This window comes from Micropterus salmoides, unplaced genomic scaffold (assembly GCF_014851395.1).
Source record: "Micropterus salmoides isolate LMB-PRFRI ecotype aquatic unplaced genomic scaffold, ASM1485139v1 Ms_hic_scaffold_4, whole genome shotgun sequence".
NCBI lineage: Eukaryota > Metazoa > Chordata > Actinopteri > Centrarchiformes > Centrarchidae > Micropterus > Micropterus salmoides.
This window is the reverse complement of record NW_024043372.1, coordinates 11,596,599-11,618,160: the sequence shown is the minus strand read 5'-3', so window position 1 is coordinate 11,618,160 and position 21,562 is coordinate 11,596,599. Positions and strand designations below refer to the sequence as shown.

The 21,562-nt window shown below is 38.3% G+C and overlaps 1 protein-coding gene across 1 annotated transcript; it reads right to left on the bottom strand.

The window, feature by feature from the left end:
• Positions 1–2,556: 2,556 nt before the first annotated feature.
• On the bottom strand, positions 2,557–3,793 carry si:ch211-220m17.5 (guanylin family protein). Its single transcript, XM_038695589.1, has 3 exons — positions 3,650–3,793; positions 3,179–3,371; positions 2,557–3,042 (listed from the first exon to the last, which is right to left on the bottom strand). The coding sequence occupies exons 1-3, from the start codon at positions 3,722–3,724 to the stop codon at positions 2,984–2,986; spliced, it is 327 nt and encodes a 108-aa protein (XP_038551517.1). The 5' UTR covers positions 3,725–3,793; the 3' UTR covers positions 2,557–2,983.
• Positions 3,794–21,562: the final 17,769 nt, after the last annotated feature.

The window sequence follows — 21,562 nt, the reverse complement described above, 5'->3', positions numbered from 1 at the left end:
TAAGGATTTTTTTCCCCGAATTTTGCCGTTTCCATCAATGCAATACTTCAACTACTACTTAAAAAATCTTAAAAAATGTTGATGGAAACACGGCTAGTGAAGGTTTAAGTTCATGTACTTCGATTTCTGTTCAACATTATTTCTCCCAGACAATGAGTGGTATAACATGGAATTTGAACGTATTAGAATGAGGGAGGCAAAATATTAAATTGGAAGGTGTTATGGAAGGAAGAAAAAATTACAAGTAATACTAATAAGTAAGACAATTACATGTAAATCTGAAATACACAGTGGAAAACAGTGACGTTGTGACTTACCTATTCCTGAAAAAAGTCTGGCAATAGTTGCCACATTGCTAAAGGACAAGCCATACTTCTCCACCAAACATGCAAACTCCTCTTCCTTGGGCCCGTCTGCCATAGCCCTTAATATGGTCTTTGGCCTCTTTGATCCATGTTTGCAAATAGAAACACATAATGGATAGAGTTGTTGATGGAAGAGTTGTGCAAAGTAGTTTCACACAGGTGCATTAGAGATTTATAACTATGCAAGTATTTTCTATCAGCTGTAAATAGATGTTTTCCTTTTGTTCAAAACTGTTAATCCAGTAGAGTTTGGGCTCTACGAGATATGTGTTAATTGTTTTGAAAAAGGGTGTGAAAAATATCTGTGAAGATTCTCAGTGTGAAAAATGTGTGAAGCAAGTGTTAACGCATTTGCAAGAGAAGACTTCTGTTATGCTAAGAAGGTGATGACAAAGATCAAGTGGATCCCAGTTTCATTAAACATGTCTTAGCAATCAAGAAAACTGTAAAGGATGTACCGGGCAGAAATCCAATTCACAATTGTTAATGGAAAGGTCCAGTGAGGCTTATGGCACAGACAGTGAAATAATTGAAACAAGCAGAAACACGTTTTAGAATTTGTTTTTATGGATGTGAAATATAATTTGAACCTAGCTGATACTTGGAGATATAACTTTGCATTTTGAAAGCAGATTGAAATACAAACACCATTCTCACATTAAATAAACCAAAACCAGTTTGATTGATATTCCCTGGAGTGCACAATAAAAAAGAGAGATATCTTACAATCCAACTCCTACTGCAGAATAAAAAAACAGGATTTAGGACAATAAATATCAACTGAGATATACTGTATGTTTTTGCAAATGAAGATATTTCTAACTTGCCATGTATGCAGCAAAAAGGGTGGAGCCTGAGTAATCCTGTTATGTGACATATTTCAAGTAAAACAACTGCATCAAAGAGTTTTAAAATTCTATGGTAATGATAAGTAGTTCAGAAATTGTGGAAATATTATGAACAATGACAACATTCACAAACTAAAAGATTCCTAATAAATAATAGATGTTAGAAAAAATTTGTAAAACATGAAACATGAGTCTGTAGGGTGTATACATGTGTATGAGTATTAATGGCTTGTAATGGTTCCATATAGTAAGTAAGTAAGTAAGCAAGCAAGTAAGTACATAAGTAGTAGTAGTAGTAGTTATGGCAACAACTTTTAACAGTTTAGTAGAAAAATACAATAGTAGTCAAACAGAAAACTGACTGAAAAACAGGCTCAGTGAAAGCAATGGCAGGAGATGTGCTGGAGCATCAACCACTCACTGATGGGGGATTTGGGATCATTTTCCAAAAAAGAGCTTTGTAGATAAATGGCACCAGATGTGAGTACCAACTGTAGGCCTATGGAGGATGGTATGTGGAGAGTGTTGTAATTATCACATGGAATGAACCTGAGCGCAGTGTGGTAAATGGAGTCTAGATGAGCATCAGAGTGGAAACAGCAGCATGCTGATATATAACATCCTCACAATTCAGAACTGAGAGGAAAACAGCTTTTGTTCTACAACCCTACAAAAACCTTTTTGACAAGCCACCACTAAATGTTTTATGGCATCTTTTGCATTATTTTATCAATTTACTTTAATTTTATCCCTATACAATGTTGTTTTAAATCTTTCTCCACATTGCCAAGATATAAATCTGGCAGAGAGATACTAAAGCTCTTTATTAAATTGAATTTAATAAAATCAATTTATGCCTAAAACTGTTCAAATTTAAAAACACTGTAACTGTTTGTCTCTTTGGATACACAATAAAAAGAATGAAAAGTCAAATGCAGTGATTTTATTTTCTCTATAAAGCAAAAATGACAAACAAAAAACAACCAGAATTTGCCTTGTTGGTACTGCTGAACGTACATACCGCACATCATGTACTTCATATTTCATGTATCTTGTATGCATGTTTACTAACCCTGTAGGCAGCCATTTCTTCAAACATGCTCTGACAAACCACCTATACACTATACGTTTATACTAAATCAGAGCTAAATGACCAGTAAATGTTGACTTACATATGCCAGGTGACCACATACATGACTCCAAATGAATGCTAACGTTGCTCTGTGTCTGTAGGATGTGTGAATAGAAGTTATATTACAACAATCTGTGCATAGTAAAATTATATAGTAATAATAAAAGTAAGAGTGTTTGAATTTGCAGGAAAGAGTACAATGTACACAGTATCCATCTGTGAAGGCTTTTTATTCAAAACAATGTTGATAAAAAAAAATACAAATGGAAAAAAAGAAACTTAATTTTTAAATATGTAAAAAAAGCTTGAGATAGAAATGTAACAAATGTAAATTTCAAAAATAAAATATATGATAAAGAATGACCAGCAGAACAATAACGTAGTAAATATGCCACAAAGTAACAGTTTGCAAAAAACATACCTCAGTTTGTCAAATTTTTTTAGGGGCTTTTTGTCTAAATGTGTTTGTTTAACAGCTAATTAAACATTTATAAATTGGCTAATGGGCCAGGGCCAGAACCTCTGTATTCAGGAAACATAAAGTCATCATCTTAGAAATTCTCTGAAATAGTTTTCAGTGGGAGGAAAAAATCACAAGTCTTTAGCTGGGCAAGATGCTTCTGGGTTGCTGGGGTTGTTTAGCAGCCGGTGCAGGCAGCAAAGGCGCAAATCTCACAGACATCTACGGGAACCATAGCTGTAATAAACAAAGGAAACAGAAAGGCAAACATCAGCTACACCGTTGAATCCCATGACCCTCAATATTCATGACCTGACATGTTCACTTAAAACTTCATCAAAAATACTTGCTGTTCAATGCATAATGATCTCACCTAGTCTGGCAAGGGATGCAGATGCTCCTCTTTGCTTACAGAGGGGCAGGAACTCCTGTGGGAGCATAGGGTCGGCACAGAGGTACATGATGCTTGCCCTGAGTCGTGGGTTTTGTTGTCCTGCCACACGGCTGCTCTCTGTCAGCTCATGAAGCCTCTTGACGGCTTCCAGTGAGAAAGACAATCCATTTTCCTGAAAGAAAAGGCGGATGTTGGTATTCAAGAACTGCAACTTAACCAAAGTTTCTAATGTAGCATTAGTTTAAATAATGTAACATGGCAGAGGATTGCACACTTTCAGCACGGTTTGTAATCTACAAAAATACAGAATGCAAGTTTAAAGTTGTGCCTTTTCTGCACTGTAACCTACATTACTTTTAGATAAACACAGCCACTGCTTTTTCTAAGAAGTCCAAGGTAGTCTCATCATGAAGACATCAGTCATATAGAAATGTTAAGTGATGCACTTACTTCAACCTGCACAGCCTCAGGGGTGCAGCTGAGAGCCAGTACAAGGACAGCGATGGTGGCGAGTGTGGCCTTCATGGTGACAGTTGACAGCAGTTTTCCCTTATCGTCTCTTGTAGTTGATATGCTCAGCAGTTGCTCAGCTCAGTGTCTGCTTTCCCTCCGTCCACAAACCTCCTTTTAAACATGCGCTGGCAGTCATGTGACCAGAGGTGTTACAAATGGGAGCAAAGTTTTTCTCACGGGTTAATGAGTAACGCTAGGATTTTACAGCTTTGCAAAGGGAAATTCATAAATCCTTCTCTTGACCCCATCCCCTGTATGATTAGAATTGGTCACACCTCTGGTGGGTTAAACAGTTACCATCTGCTTCATTGATGACGATGTAGTCAAACCAGCCCATTGTTAGGAAGTCCTGTTACTCACTCATATGCAAACTTTGTTTTATATACTGAAGTACCTAACAGACCTGGACAATATCATATTTAGAAAAAAATCTATTAGTAAAAAATATATAAATATGTTTTATATATAATTTTGTTGTCTTTATACAGTATATTGCACATTGCAGAAAACATTACAGAAAAATGTGCCTTGCCTATCTAACAGTCTTATTAGGGACAACACACCCAACTGCATTTAATTAGACTAAAACAAACCATTAAATCCATATGCAGAAATAATTTCTGGCCAGATCTGAATTAATTATTGGTAAGAAATGTAAGATATGGGTATACTTCATAAAAGGTTTTACACCAACTAGACACTGGGTGTGGGTGTTTACAACAAATGTTGTAAAAGCTTTCAGAAAGTGGGTGTGGGTTGAATCACAAGGAAAGGAGTCTGCAGATCACTCCGATGCTGCAAACAAAACGAATACCTATAAATGCATTTCCATTGAGTTGTCCTTTTAGTAGACAAAGCTTCAGTAACAAGGTCGGAAACACTTCAGGTCACACCGACTACTACAGGAATCAAACCAGTAATAGCAGCAAGGACAGCAGAAGGCTGCGAAAAAATCAATTGATTCGCTTATGAGTGGCACATATACAAAGAAGTGCAAGGGTGTGGCAGGCCAGTTTCACATCTATGAGGTTTATAATGAGCTCATTAAACAAAATTATTTACACAAAGCATGACAGATCGATCTACCTACCGAACAGACCTAGGGGTGACAGATTGCATCTCAACACTGACGTCATCATCAACATTCATTTCTGCCAATAGAAATGGTGATTGAAACAGAAAAATAAAATTCTCTGTGCCTATTATCTAATTAGTAATGTCTGCAGTTGTGATTGTGATTTGTCTATATGTTGCCCATGTGACAGACTGGCAACCTATCCAGGGTGAACATCACCTTTGTATGATGGGAGAGGCTCAGGTCTTCAGAGCGCAAAGGATATGGATTAATAAATAATCTAAAACTAAAATAATCTCAGCATTGTACCTTCATAGCCTGTTATCATTAATTGCCCTGTATGCATCATTATACACTCCACGCAGAAAGGTAGGAGTGGTATTTGATGGTGAGATTGCAATAACCTTTACTTCAAATAGGTAAGGCTTCACCCAATTAGGTGTTTCGAAATCAGGCCAAGAAGCTGCCAGCAGAAACGCGTGGGTGGCACAGTGTGACAGTGAGACAAAATTGGCGTGAGGTGATGCATGGTTATAATTTAAGCTAAGGTGAGTTAAATATCCAAAACTCAGCATTCCCGTTCTCTGATTTGAAGAAGTGTTTGGGTGAAGGCTACAGATGATGGAGTTGGCTCAGTCTGACATTTCTGTGCACTCAATAACCTCAGTTATTGTACAGTAGGTGGTGATGGAGCAGTGGATAAAACACATGCCTTTGGTGTGAGAGACCCAGGTTCAGTCCCCCACTGACACATCCACCTGTGTGTCCCTGAGCAAGACACTTAACCCCTAGTTGCTCCAGAGGTGTGCGACCTCTGACATATATAGCAGTTGTAAGTCGCTTTGGATAAAAGCGTTAGCTAAATGAACCAGTTTAATGTAAAGTTCAGCTCAACCTTAACGCCTTGCGCCCGATGTCAGCTGGGATTGGCTCCAGCCCCCCCTGCGACCCTGTACGCAGGATAAGCGGTTGATGATGGATGGATGGATGGATGGTATTGATTTCAAGTCACCGTTTACCTACTCCTGTCAAAAGTTTTCTCTTTTAAACCAAAAAAAAGAAGAAAGAAAAAAAAAGAAAAATAGGGAGGGAAGTAAACTCTCAAAGGAAATATCTCTTCAGCTGCTAAATGCTCAACCATGTTCAGCAGCTGGTTGCTAACTTTTTTTTAAATTATACCTGTCCTGTCCAGCAGTTTGGTATAGAGTGTGAGAAGCTGGATACCATGTTGTGCCAGACAGATTTTACTTTAACTAGAGAGTATTAATATACTCCTTTGTCTGTTTTATTATTTATTTATATATGTATTGATTTGGCAGAAATGGTGATGGGGGGCACAAACACCACACAAACAGACACCACAGAGAAAGGACAACATCTGCACGAGAACGGGGATGAGGGGTGGGGACAACAGGAAATAGCAGAGGAAAACACCAATTGCAGAGAGCAACAAAACCTGCAAGAGAAGGGGAAGAGGGGCTTGGGGTGGAGAAAAAACCAAACAAACAAAAAAAGAAACAAAGAGACAACCAGCCAAACAGAAGCAATAAACAGCTCACATAAGAAAACAAGGAGGAAGAGGAGAATGAAAAGGAGAAACAGTCAAGCAAAATAAATAAACAACACAGCACAGCCATGAGAGCTGGAATAATAACAATAAATTTAAATTAATAATTTAATGAAAAGCATAAAGAGTAATTCTACCTGTGACAACCATGGACAACCTAATTAGTTTGTGTGTGTGTCTATGTGTCTGTGTGTATGTGTGTGTGTCTGTGAATGTGTGTGTATAAGCCTGTAACAGAATGTAGCTGTTGAGTGGGAGTGGGATGCCACAACCACGCCGCACCAACCCCAGCGACAGGCAGGCAAGAACCCCAGTAGCCAAGGCACCCCGGGAGCCCCCCGAAGCGCAAAGGACCCGAGACCAAGGGGGTACAGCAGAGAGCCTTGCCGGGGAGCTCCCCAACGCCAGGGAGTGAGAACACGGGAGAACCAGGGGCGACAATGCCCCAGTGAAAGACACACACACACACACACACACACTCTGAACTGTAGTGAGACATGACCGAAAGGAGAAGGTGAAAGAGGTCATAAGGAGGCTAGAAATGTCCTGTCCAGGCGAGGACCCCACCTGGGGACAGAGCGGCCTCACGGTCTCAGGGAGCTAGTTACTAACTTTGTATGTATCAGACATACCACACCTACCACACCAGATAGGACCTGTACCCAGGCATAGTGTATGGGAACATCTGCCATGAGTATGGGCTGGAAGTCCCAAGGTCCAAATGGAAGACACCTCCTAAGGTAGTCGAGAATGACCGAGCTAAGATCCTGTAGGACTTCAAGATCCAGACTCACAAACTGGTGATGGCTAACCAACAGACATTGTGTTGATCAACAAACAGCAGAAGAAGGCTGCAGTGATAGATATAGCGATTCCAAGCGACAGCAACATCAAGAAGAAGGAACACGAGAAGCTCAAAAAATACCAAGTGCTGTTCACTGTGGACATGTAAAAACCATATATCTCCAGTTAATATCCAGTGATTATCACGTGCAGTTACAAACTGTGATTGAACTATAGTATAAACTCAAAAATGAACGACGGTTTAAGGAATAATTTCAAATTTGGGGAAACACTTGTATTCACTTTGATAGTTATATGGGAGGATCAATTCCATTTGTCTGTAGGGTAAATATAAAGCAGCTGAGTAGCTCATCTCAGCACAAAGACTGTAAAGTGTAACAACAACATATTGTCATAGTTTCTACATTTCAGTTTTTGTATTGACGAAACAAAAACCTGAAATATGTTAATTATTGAGCTTTAGAGGTGCTGGTAGCCAGGCTAGCTGTTTCCCCCCAGTCTTTATGCTACGCTAAACTAACCAGACGTGGGCCAGAGTTGTATTTATTTTCTCATCTAACTCTCAGGACAAAGTGTGAATCCCAAAATTGTGGAACAATTCCTTTAAACTGAAACCAAAACAAATTGTCTTGGGAAAATTAACATTTAGGAGACACAAAATTATTACATGATCCTATAATCTGCAGGTCTGATGTATAAACACACTGAATGACAAGCACATTAAAGTTAAGAATTATATCAGATTACAGGTGTCATGATGTTGGTGTATGTGACCTCTGTTTATCGGAGCCTTTGGGTTTGCAAAACAAACATTTAACTATCTGAAGCTGTAAAACATGCTATCTCATAGCACAGTCGATAAAGAGATACTGTACATTGCCTGGCTTAATGCTGGCTAACAGCTAAAACTGCCAGTGAAGTTGAATTTGATCGAGGTGTGTTCCTGTCACTTGGAAATTCCAGTGTTAAACACAGGGAACTTTTTAGGGAATTTTTTTAATATACTGTATTATAACAGGCCAGTATGAGTTGATAGTTAGGATTTCTTAGTGAATGCACAGTTACATATTGGTGTTAACTGCTGTCTCAGTCCATATGTCAGTTCATTTAATCGAGATTAAGATTAGAGACCACTCAAACTCCAGGTCATTACTCAAAGTATGTATTTCCTATAGCCTAGGAAATATATATTCATTACAATACCATTCCAATACAAGGAAACACGTCTATTGTTCACAGAAACCTCAGTTCTTTAGGAGCTTTCTTGAGTAAAAGGGTCACTGGACTTTTACTCAGTGACCCTTTTACTCAAGAAAAAGTCCAGCGTTCTTAAAAGAAATCTTTAAGGCACTGGGTTCTTCTAGGAACCCTTTAAGGTACTCGAGGACTCATTCAAATTCAGAGGCTGTGAGCTGAAAAAAAGTGTTTGCTAGAACTTATTGCAGTGGTCAGAGGGTTCTTTCAGGAACCTCATCCTATGGAAAGGTGAGTTGAAGCATCTTCACTGTAATTGTATGTTCCTAATTGGATATTTGAGTAACCTCATAATGTGTAAAGGGTTTATTATTGAAGCACCTCAAATATTTTTTTTTAATTCTTTGGGTACTCAACAGTGTACAGTACAATGAATATGACTTAGTGGGCTGCTTCCATAGGTCACATAACACAACACAACACAAAACATAAGGGGTGAATGTGCAGTATAAACTTTGGGATTCAGGGAACATGTTTCTTTAAAAAATATAAAATGATGTATAATGTGACAAAAACACTGTTGTTATTCCTGCATAAAGTCTGCTCATCAAAAGTCCAAAAGTATTTTGCCCCCAAGCCGTTGTCTTTATCCACAATACTTTAATTCTGGGCACTGCATAAAAATGTATTGTGTTATGGAGAATCTCATTGCTAATCAAAAGTCTCACGCTTGGAGTGCTTTAGATTATACCATTTATCAGACAAAGGCCAACAGTGGTGGCTTTACTACAAAGCCATAAATTGACACAGATGGCTCCTCCAGTTACTGCAGACTAAACTTGTGGAGATGTATCTGGAATGTCAGATTTATGCTCAGGTGATTTAATGCTCACCAATAAATCATAGAGTTGTTTATTTCTCCTGCAGGCTGGACGTCATACTCGTTAGTATTGTATCTACTGCCACTGTTCCCATCCCTTTGTCCTTGATGGGCAGCATTTATGATACATGTATTTCAAATACATATTTCAAATACAAAACAGATTTTGTAATGTGTATTTGATGGGGTTGATAATGGCTTCATAATCTGTTTCTATACTTTAATGTTTTGTATTTTGTAGTTTACAAAGGCTGGTTCTGATTTGGGCCTGCTCAGTAATTTGCCTAGACTTGTTGAGATCAGAACAGAAAATTGATTCAGACCCTGGAGTATCTGGAGTTTGTGCACATTTGCATAAAAGGGCCATGTTTTTCCACACAGGCAGATTTTTTTTCATAATGGCACAATGTCAGGATATGTGGAGTGTAAGAAAACAAATCTACCACTCTGGTTTTCTAATCTTTCTAAGATTAAAGTGGTAAGTTTATGGGAAGGAAAATCACAAATCTAATATTCAAGTAAAAAACTTTTATATTGATTGATATTGAATGATATTCACTGACATTATAATCATAAATTTATGAGAGAAAAGTCTCAGAAAAATAGTATTTTTTGTCAAAGAACCACATTGCTTCACTTCAGCTCATCACAACATCACGCTACAGATGCTGCTGTGTAATTATGCCTGCAGTGGAAAATCAAATAATACTTCGCATAGGATTTAGCAATGAGGAAATACTTTAGGAAGTACTTTAGCCTACAATCACCATATTAGCATTGCCTATTCAGAAGAAATTTCTCTTAAATTTGTGACTCTCATCTCAGGGAATTTCGGAGTTTTAGGCTTGTAAATGTACCACTTTCATCTTGGAAATTTTGTCTGGGATTATTACCGCCCTCCCCTGGCTCTTTAATATTTAGAAACATAAAATAGTCATTCTAAAATGTGAAAGCATTTAGGATCATTCAATAACACACATGGGCTATCTCAGAAATTAATTACAGTTTTTCTCGGTCGCTTTGGTGAAATTTCTCGAATTATCCTTAACATTTGTGAAACAGTAAGTGCATTTCTCAAAACTTTTCATACAAACAGCACTGCATGTGGCTAATTGGGCCCAATTTGGACATTTTCACTTAGGGGTGTACTCACTTTTGTTGCCAGTGGTTTAGACATTAATGTCTGTGTGATGTGTTATTTTGAGGGGACAGCAAATGTACACTGTTACACAAGCTGTACACACACTACATTTCATTGTAGCAAAGTGTAATTTCTTCAGTGTTGTCAAGTGAAAAGATATAATCAAATATTGCCTTGTTTCATAGTACAGGCCTCAGGTTGTCAACCCATCAACCACTCCTGTTTGTAATAGCTCAGACGATGCAAAGTAGACCCTTTATTACAAAACACCAGGTGACTAAATTAAGATAAATCTAAGTCATTAGCAAACTGTTAGTTAAACATTAAACTGTTTGTTACTAGAATCATCTGTATGATCATAATGACATGTGAGTATTTGATCTGTAAAGGCAGAGAAAAGCTGTTGCTCTCAAACACTGTCAAATTAATCATCTGAGTCAGTGTACTGGTGAAGGGATAGATCAAATAGGCAGATAGATAGAACATTCGCAAAGTGATTTCATGGTACCTTGGAAACGTAGTTTTAGTATTTTTGAAATACAAAAATGAAATAGTTTATTTTGATAAACTGAAAATTACGGTATTTGGTATCTTATTTAAAATTAAATGTATCTTTGCCATCCACTTGCTACCACTAAGAAACTCAAAAATACATGTGAATAAAAACCACATAGGCAGACTGATATCTGCTTGTTGTACTTTCTTCCTGATAGTATGTCTTGAGAGTTAATGATTTATGACGATCATAATACTTGATATCAATGCTGCTTCTGAGCCAACTGTCTAATAATGATAACATAATTACAAAAGTTTCACCAAGACTGTTTGACTGTGTAGTTTCAATTTAATGTGTGATGACTGATCTATAAACCTGTGGTTTCTCATCTGCGTTTGGACACTAACAAGAAGATAAATCTGAGGGGTCAGAAAATGGTAGGTAAGCAGCAAAATTGTTGGAGCCTGTTTGAGCCTGTGAACGTATTCCAATACAACAGAAAAAAATGAAATATATTGAGTCTTTGGTTGACCTGGTCACAAGCGTTGACAGACAGACAATAGACAGACTGACAGACAGACAGTCTGAGAAAACCACAGACATGTGGCAGTGACAAGTTACAGTTCCGGCGTTTTAAGTGGGCGTTGATGTTATCTTATCTGTTATGGGAAATTAAAAAAATGTTGCGCCAGTATACGTCTTTCACAAAACAACCAGAGCAGTGTTTATATGACCAATTTAAGTAACTTATTATCTAGCAGCATTGATTACAAGTGCCCAGCTCAACAGCGTCTGCACGTGCATCACAGTGGGACTGATACACAGACTGCAGTGTATTTTTATTTGTTTATATATTTGTAGATGCTATCATGACATACATGTGGAGGCATGAATTGGGGTTGATATGAGTAAATATGATAATCAGAATCATTGTTGGGACCCCGGGCAAGATCTTACTTTGGGTACCCCCTTCACATCTTCATTTTCACCACCCAGTCATTTCTGCAGTTGTATTATATCTTACTATGTTTACTATACTACTTTACTATCTTAACCACTCACAAATTTATTCCAATGTTCCTCTGTTGTGTTGTGAAGCATCCACAGGATAAAAAGCACTCATAGTATAGAGGAGCAGGAGGAGATGGTCAGAAAAGTGTTGTAGCTTTGGCTAACATAGCATTTAAGTTGCATCTTGATTATTTTCAAGAATTTATTGCCCCTAATTATTGGTCGGTACACAGGTCAATCTGGCGGGTCCACAGATTAATTTGAGTTACCCAAACAAGTTGTAAAACATAAAAAAATATATTACTGAGCAATAACAACTTGATAATATATTGTAACAGGCCTTCATGCCGACAGAGTAAATCATTTTTCAGTGAGAAAATCAGTTTGACCTCAAAAACAGAAAATATTCCTGCAACTGCAGGTGAAATGCTGCCTGTTATATTAAGATTTAAATTGACAGAGATGGATCTGAAATGAGGAATTTGATTGTAAAATAACCAGATTTTAGAACTTGTGTTTTAAAAGGAGTGGAAGTGTCCACACTGAACACTGAACCCCAAAATGTCTCCCAAATTATCTATCTGAATACAATTTCATTAAATGAGTTACAGGCAAATATGCATTGCCTGTTGTTGAAAAAAAAAAGTGGTCTGTCGGTCCACCACTTTGGTCCAGACTGAAATGTCTCAACAACTATTGGACTGCCATCATTTTCCCCACAAGATGAATAGTGATAACTTTGAAGCCATAACTTTTACTCTAGTGCCATCAATGGATCAAAATTTGAATTTGCTCAATAATTGATTTATGAACAAATACCTCCAAAACTAATGACATTACCATCAGCCTCAGCTGTACTTTGTGTTTAGTGCTAATTAGAAAATACTGGCAGTATTAAGAAGGTTATTTTGGAAATGTAGAAATGCAGAAAAATGAGAGGCAGTTTCACACAACAGGCAGTTTCACACAAAAATGTCATATAATTTCATTAATAAAATGAAGTTTTGATGAGCTGCACACTGTATTTATTTAAATCATAATTTATATTTTGGGTTGAAGAAGGTATCAAGTCAGTTCTAGTCAAAACGGCCATCCATTCAAATATTTATTTTACTCCATTTTCATGTGATAGACTGTTTTGTTTGATAATCTCGGGATAACGAATTGTATTATCACAGGAAAACAACATTCGTTATCTCAAGATCACGAGAAAATTATCCTGTTATCACGGGAAAACAACAAAATGTTTGAATTAATGGCAACTTAGGGCTTCCATACAAATCATGTCTAAAGTCCAAGTCATGTGATTCCAGTCCACACCTCTGCAAGTAACCCTTTTTAAAATGTAATAGTCGTGTAACTATTTCAATTACTTTATCAAAGTAATGTCACTTATTACATTTAAATACTGTTTGATTAATTTTTCTAAATTTCTAATGAATGTTTTAAACTGTTAACCATTAGTGTAACCTTACAGCAGTACTCAAACTTTTTTTGCATTGCACTGCTGTGTTTGAACTCTTTTCTGATTTCTGTATGAAATGTTTTTTGTTTTTTTAATTTCCAGCACTGGAACGAGTTTTTATCTGTAGACATGGTGGCCACTCTTAGACAACTTGTGAGGCAATTTAACTGGCAAACAGGTGGTGCTGTAAATTCAAACAGGAGAACCAATCAATCAAAAGCATCAAATTGCCATCAAACTTTACTAAAGGGGTGTGACTGGAAATGGCAAAGCAAGACATTGTGCAAATGAAAAACATGCAATGCAATAAAATGAATATTATTGATCATATAGCCTAGCTTTTTACAGAAAATATTCAGATGTAACCACCAATGTAATTACGAACATATATATACATAACTGTAATTTAATTACACATTTTACCCCAGTAACTGTAGATTACAGTTATGTTTCTTTTGTCATTAAATTATGTTACACAGTTACATGTAACTGAATATTGGCATGCTTACATGCAACACTAAACTTGCTAAACATCAGCATGTTAGCATTGTTAGTGAATAGCTCACATTTACAGCATCAACAAAAGATTAAAAGCCAATCAAAGTGAAGTGAGAAACAAAAGCCTTAGTAGCAATTGTTAACTGTTTTCAGCCATGCCAATAAAGCTTCATTTGTTTCTAATTAGATGATTTTGTTAAGGGGTCATTTCCTCTTTTTCTAACTTAACGCAAACTTTAATTGACTGTCTTCAAACATCACAAATTAGAAAATTTTCAAACCTAGGTTAAGTGAATCTACACATTTCATATTTTATGTGGTTATTATGTCAATGCCTAAAAAGCCTCTATCAGCACTTTTTATGAGATTTCATTCAGTTATGGTCAAGCAGTGTGTCCTGCATTGCCCTTATCAAGCTGGGCTTACACTATACGATTTCAGCCCGTTTCTGACTCGATTTTCCAGCCGCACGGCCAAATTATTGCTTTGTTGGGCGTTGTTTGCTCTGCAGTGTACAGGGGGTAGCGAGGAGCGATCAACTGCTCCCGAACGGCTGTTTCGACGGTCGGATGAATTTCTGACATGGCAGAAATTTTGGTCGGCCGTCGTTGGGCTCTCGCGCAGCTGAAGCAGCACAACAAGTGGATTCTCGCTATCATGTAAACAATCTGTACAGTAAAACGTAGCTAGTTTACCTCCAAATATCTCTGTAAAACTAACATGCCATGCTGTCCACATCTTCCCAGCCCAGAAATATTTATTGACGATTGTCAACAGTTCTGTTCGTTCAGTTCGGTCTGCAGAGGCCGACAGGTGTTTTATTCACGTACAGTGTGAGCACCATACAGCCTATGGTGAGCACAGCTCGTGGCTGACCATCAGACCTTACAGTGTGAGCACCTACATCGTGAGCTTTGGCTTCATCGCAGACGATTTACTCTTACAGTGTAAGTTGGAATGGAATAACAACAAGATCTATAAAGTCGTGCAGTGTATGCAACACCTTTACAGGCACCGATAAAAGTTTATTTGAGACTGTTGGCCTTTAAAAACGAATTGACACTAAATCTAAAAGCCCTTGATCTCTATGTATTTTATGAGGCTGCACACCTTTGCATAAACCGTCCCTGATTCTAATATCATACAATCATAGCCAGCACTTTATTGAGGGAAAACATAAACATGCTTTATGTCATGTAGATCTGTGCAGGCACCTTATTTTATTTTCATGCAATCCTGATTGCTTTCCTGTAAATGATCACCTCAAAGCAAAGAGCACTGCCATTTTGGCACATTTCAGACTCTTTTCAAGGAAAGTGAAAGGCCAAACATTTAAGAGAAACTGATGCAATAGGACCTGTTAAAGTACATTATATGAGATGAATAGCCCTGCTGTCTCTTGTGTGTCCTGTTGAATGAGGTCTTCCAAATTTATTACACTTGCTTGAATTAAAAAGTTTAAACTTGATGTCTCATTACACTTTGTCACAAGTTGTACAACTTTGCTTACCAATGCTTGTTAACCAGTCATAGAACAAGGAGATGGACTTTCACACTGCTTAAAAAAGGATGCAGTAGAATGTAAAACTGGGCTATAATCAGTATGGCAAAAAATCTGTATTGGGGACCTTAATTCTATAAATGTGCATATTGAAAAACCCCTTTGGTCATGAAAGGGTTAAGAACTTGGATGTTCCTTAGCCTCTATAATGGTAGCCTACTGTATGCATGAAACACACATGCCAGATATGTTTTGCAAAGCAATTACAATTGCTCTTGATTTTAACATTTCTTGGGCAAAACAATTAATGCTTTATGGCACAAATTACATCATCTGGCAGAAATAAAAGTAGGCTCCATTTCCTGCATTAGCACCTTAGATATTATTTGTCAGCTTCACATAGGTTTACCTGTAGGAAGAGGACCCAGCATGTGTTGATGCTCAGTAGCATCAATACTAGGACAAACTGCATACACTGCATGGCCAATGTGAATACCTGAACATAGCATCCATATGTGATTGCTGAATATCTCAATCCAAAACTATGGGCATTAACTTGCTTCTACAACAGCCTTCACTCTTCTGGGAAGACTTCACACAAGACTTTGGAACCTGTCTGCAGGGATTTGCTCCCTTTCAGCCACAAGACCATTAGTGAGGATGGCCACTGGTGTTGTGGGGAGATAAGGCCTGGATAACAACTGACGCTTCATTTCATCCCAAAGGTGCGGGATGGGATGACATCAGAGCTCTGTGCAGGCCAAACAACTTCTTCCACACCAAACTGGGGAAGCCATTTCATTATGGACTTGGCTTTGTGCATAGGAGGAATTGTCAAGTTGAAACAGGAAGGGCTTTCTTTAAACTGTTGCCACAACATTATTAGCAACCATATTAGCTAATGTGAGTGTGAGTGGTTGTTTGTCTATGTGTGGCCCTGCGATAGACTGGCGACCTGTCCAGGGTGTACCCTGCCTTTATCCCGATGTCAGCTGGGATTGGCTCCAGCCCCCCTCGACCCTGTATGCAGGATAAGCAGTTGACGATGGATGGATGGAAATTAGCAAAAATTTGTCTATTTACATATTCAACAGACGACAATAGCATATATTTGGAGTCATGTTTGTGTCCATTTAATGAATAAAAGTCCACTACTCACACGCCTTAAGCTCTGTTTTGCTCTCCTGGGGGAAATATCTGGTTCTTTGTTCACAAGCTAGTCGCCAACTGTGTCTGTATGCTGTTTTGATGCCGTTTGGTGCTGGGCAGGTGTTGTACAGTGAGTTTATCTGAGCCTTTTTTTCTTTTTGCAAATAGCTGCTGCTACAGCTGGAAACAAGGCTGGTGAAGAAATTCATAAGGGCTATCTTTGCACTTGAAATTGCAAAAGACTGAAGGAATATAAACATTTCAAATGCAGTTTGAATGATAAAAATCTGTTCAACCACTGTGGAGATATCATCATGTCTAAGGTCAAGAAAGCTGTCTTACCTGCAAATCTGAGGGCTAAAGGTCTCAAGGAGTAGGCTATAAGCTGTAGGTGGGTGAGGATATTGAGGGGAACATACGTTGCAGAGGGAGCAAAGTTGGATAATATGAGCAACTGCAGTAATTTGTTTTTGTTAATTTAAAAATATTGATCATTGCACAGTAACTTTGGTATTTACCAACCTAGACCCTGTTTTCCCATGTTGAGAGAGATATAGCAACAGTTTCTGGTTAAACAAAAAGGATCTTACTCTTTTAGAAAAGGTCTATTGCTGTAGGGATGCTTTCCATAATATTGTCAGACACTCGTAATAAGAATCTAAGGCTGTCAGTGGAAAAAACAAGCACTTTAGTGGATGTACTTGACAGGGTGCAATTACCCACAAGGATTACGTTGACCACTTTCAAAAAATGTTGTCCCAATTAGTCACATGGACACAAAACATGGGAAAATAGGGTCCAGGTTGAAAACTACCTAAATTACCCTTTAAGATTTAATTTAATTTGAACTAAGAGGCCTAGTGCAAACAATGAAAAACAGCCCCAGGCCAATAGCACAACAAATGTAAAAAATTATGTCCATAGACTTTTGGCAACATTTTACCTGCTGTTGCCATACTTTCTACTCATGATTTTATCTACAGTGCCAGACACAAAACTCTGTGTTATAATTAATTATTGGATAGTACAGCTGCCTAACTGGATAACGCTGTATTTAAATGGCATGAAATAACACACAGCAGTAATGTCAAGCACACACACCCACACATTACTTTGTCTTCACTCTGGAGGGGTGCACTGCCAGTGTCGCAACCTGAATTTACTGTGCCCCCTGTTGGCGACCTAAGGGTTGAGGACAGTAACGTGCTTTAGTTGTGCATATTCCATTATTGCAAAACAATGTTACAATTTGGGGGGGTCCTGGTTCTCTGTGGCCATCAGGCAGTTGTCTGCTTTGAATGGTTGGTAATCCAGCCTTCCTCTTCTGGTCTTGCTATGCAGGTGATCAGACCACTTCAACAGACACCTGCTCAACCACGTCCATGTCACCCCTCTTCTGAGCTCCCTTGTAGTCCAATGCATCCAAATAAAGAGTCACTATCTTGACTGAGATTTTTTTTCTGATCTCTTCTCTTTCTGAATTATGAGTTTGTTGCAGTAGGCAGCAAATATGAAGTGTAGAATATGCTATTCTATCTAACTTGCACTTCGCTATTTCGCCATTTTTATAGTACACTGTAAACCCAAATAAGTTCAGAAAAATATTTGAGAAAACTGATTACCTCAAACCTTTTAAGTAGTGGTGGTAATATTTTTGAGTAAACCTTAACTTAAATATAATACATTTATAATAAAAAAAAATAATTTCCGCATACTAAATTACATTGATTCACTGAATTTAATTTCACTAATTCTTTACTCAATAAATGTAACTCTGCACAACTTGCAACAATACTCAAATATAAAATCTACTCAAAAATTTGATTGTGCTAGACTCAAATACTACTAAATTTACAAAATGTTCCTGAGCAAGTCACTTATCCCCTAATTGCTCCAGAGGCGTGCAACCTCTGACATAGATAGCAATTGTAAGCCGCTTTGGATAAAAGTGTCAGCTAAATGTAATGTAAATGTAAAATTTTTAGGTGTTAAAGCCCCCCTCCAGTGTATTTTGACATTTCTATGATATTTCATAGAGTCATTTCCTTACAATGTTGCCAAATAACTTAATTTTGTGCTCAAAGTTGCAAAAGTTGCAGCACACCTGGACACACCACCGCTCACTGAACAGATCTCTGCCTCACTGCCACAAATAACTGTCTCCACCTGCTGGCATGTAAAGCCGTCTGCTCCCAGCGCTGTTCCACAGACTTCTATTCCTGTCATCATCACGCATAGACCAGTAAACCGAAATGTGCACATCCCACACAGAAATAATAGTAATCTCTTAAGGATTAGGACAACTGCACCAACTCCAGCACCCAGAACAAACTCATTTAAAATGGCTCTCTTCAATGTGAGATCACTTTCAAGTAAGACTTTTATCTTAAATGATTTTATCTTGTCTGCAAATCTAGATTTTATGTTTTTAACTGAATCATGGTTGCAAATGAATGACTATAGCCAGCTAGCTGAACTGTGTCCGCCTCAATATGATTGCTTTAGTCAACCGAGGGTCAGTGGTCGTGGTGGTGGGCTAGTGAGCGTGTATAGGAAAAATTTAAAATGTCATCAAGTACGCTGTGATGAATTTAACTCATTTGAAGTTCTCACTCTTAAACTTGGAGGGCTGCAACCTGTCCTATTTGTTATAATTTATCATCCCCCAAAACCGCCTGGAGGATTTTTATCAGAACTTGCTGAATTTTTATCTACTCTGGTTTTAAATTATCCCAGAATTGTTCTTTGTGGGGATTTTAATATTCATGTTGATGACCCCACCAATGTTAATGCAACTAACTTTTAAATATGGCCACTTCTTTTAACTTCAAACAACATGTCAAAGGGCAAACACATAACCGTGGTCATACACTGGACTTGGTTTTTACCCTGGGTGTCAGCATTTCCTCTGTGGAATTAGTAGACATGACCATATCTGACCACAGATGTATTGTTTTTAGCTGCGATTCGCCTGTTACTCATGCCGCCTCACCAAGCTCCGTGTGTTCTCGCTTCTTTAATGAACATGAAGTGTTTCAAAGTTTTGCGCATTCTTTCAGAGCCAAAGCCAACACCAACAATCTGGTCGATCACTTCAATCATATCTGCTTGTCGTCCCTAAATATTACTGCTCCTCTAAAGGTTAGGCCTACGTCTAAAGCTAGTAAGCAACCCTGGATAAATGACAGCATTCGCAGCCTAAAAAGGGAATGCAGGAAAGCAGAGCGCAGATGGAAAAAATCCAGTCTCCAAGTCCATTACCTCAGTCTGAAGGATTTATTAATTAAATACAATAACTTGGTTAAGGATGCGAGAACACACTATTTTTCTGAACTCATTACTACACATAAACACAATCCCAGGTTTCTGTTGAAGACTGTGGATCAGCTGGTAAACCCAACCCCTCCTTGTGCCTCAGCTGGAAGTAATGATGACTGTGAATTATTTTTATCTTATTTTACCAATAAGGTGGTGTCAATCAGAGCCTCTATTACCCCCGCGGCCTCTTACTCAGAGGTTCCTCACCAGCAACAAGAGAGTTTTAACTGTTTTATCCCATCGACTTGTCTGAGCTTTTGAAAACAGTAACACAAATGAGAGTGTCCTCCAGCCCACTTGATGTAATACCTACAAAATTTTTACTGAAAGTAATAGATTCTGTTGGGCCCCATTTGATCTCTGTTTTCAACAGCTCCCTATCTACTGGTTGTGTCCCTGATTATTTTAAAACGGCTTGCGTGAACCCACTTTTAAAGAAACCTGGTTTAGATCCCTCCCTCCCACATAATTTTAGACCAATTTCAAAACTGCCTTTTATTGCAAAGATTCTAGAAAGAATTGTGTCCAAACAGCTGCTCACTGTACTGGAAAATAACAAAATATTTGAAAAGTTTCAGTCTGGTTTCAGGAAGTACCACAGCACTGAGACTGCCCTGCTTAAAGTCACCAATGACCTTTTAATGTCTGCTGATGAAGGCATGTGCTCAGTCCTTGTACTCCTGGACCTTAGCGCTGCTTTTGACACCATTGATCACAACATCATGTTAGACAGACTGAGGCACTAGGTGGGGATCTCTGGTACTGCCCTAGAATGGTTTTCATCCTACCTGTCAAATAGGAAGTTTTGCGTGTATGTAAACAACTAGGTCTCCTCGTTCTGTCCAGTTAAATATGGTGTGCCTCAGGGGTCGGTCTTAGGACCCATTTTGTTTTCCTTGTATCTGCTTCCCCTTGGACATATTATCCATAAACATGGCATTTCTTTTCATATTTATGCTGATGACACAGAAATATACTTGCCCGTCAGATCCACAGACCCTGGAATGCTGAGTTCACTTAACAACTGCCTTTGTGAAGTTAAAAAATGGATGTCAAATAATTTCCTCCAGCTGAACTCAGACAAAACAGAAATTCTGGTCATCGGGTCCCAGCAGATGGCAAATCAAATACTGCCATCTGCTGGTTCCCTAGTAAATCACATTAAGCCTGTTGCAAAGAACCTTGGTGTTTGGTTTGATAGTAATTTAAATTTCGAGCAGCACACCACAAAGCTTGTTCAATCATGTTTTTATCAACTTAGAAATATAGCTAAAATTCGATCTATGTTAACTTTTACGGACACCGAGACCATTTTACACGCCTTCATCTCATCACGCCTGGATTATTGCAACAGCCTTTTCACCTGTTTAACCCAAAAATCTATTGATCGACTCCAGACTGTCCAGAACTCAGCTGCCAGGCTTTTAACCAGAACAAAGAAATATGACCACATTACTCCTATTTTAGCTTCATTACACTGGCTCCCAGTATGTTTTAGAATTGACTTTAAAATTCTATTGATCACTTTTAAAGCTCTTCATGGCCTCTCGCCTTGTTATATTTCTGACCTTTTAGTCCCATACACACCAGCACGCACCTTGAGATCCTCGGGCAGAGGTCTGTTGTCTGTTCCAGAGTCTCGACTGAAAACTAAAGGGGACAGAGCGTTTGCTGTCAGGGCCCTGAGGCTCTGGAACAGCCTGCCCGAGGAAATCAGGTCGGCTGAGTCAGTGAGCTCTTTTAAGTCCCTT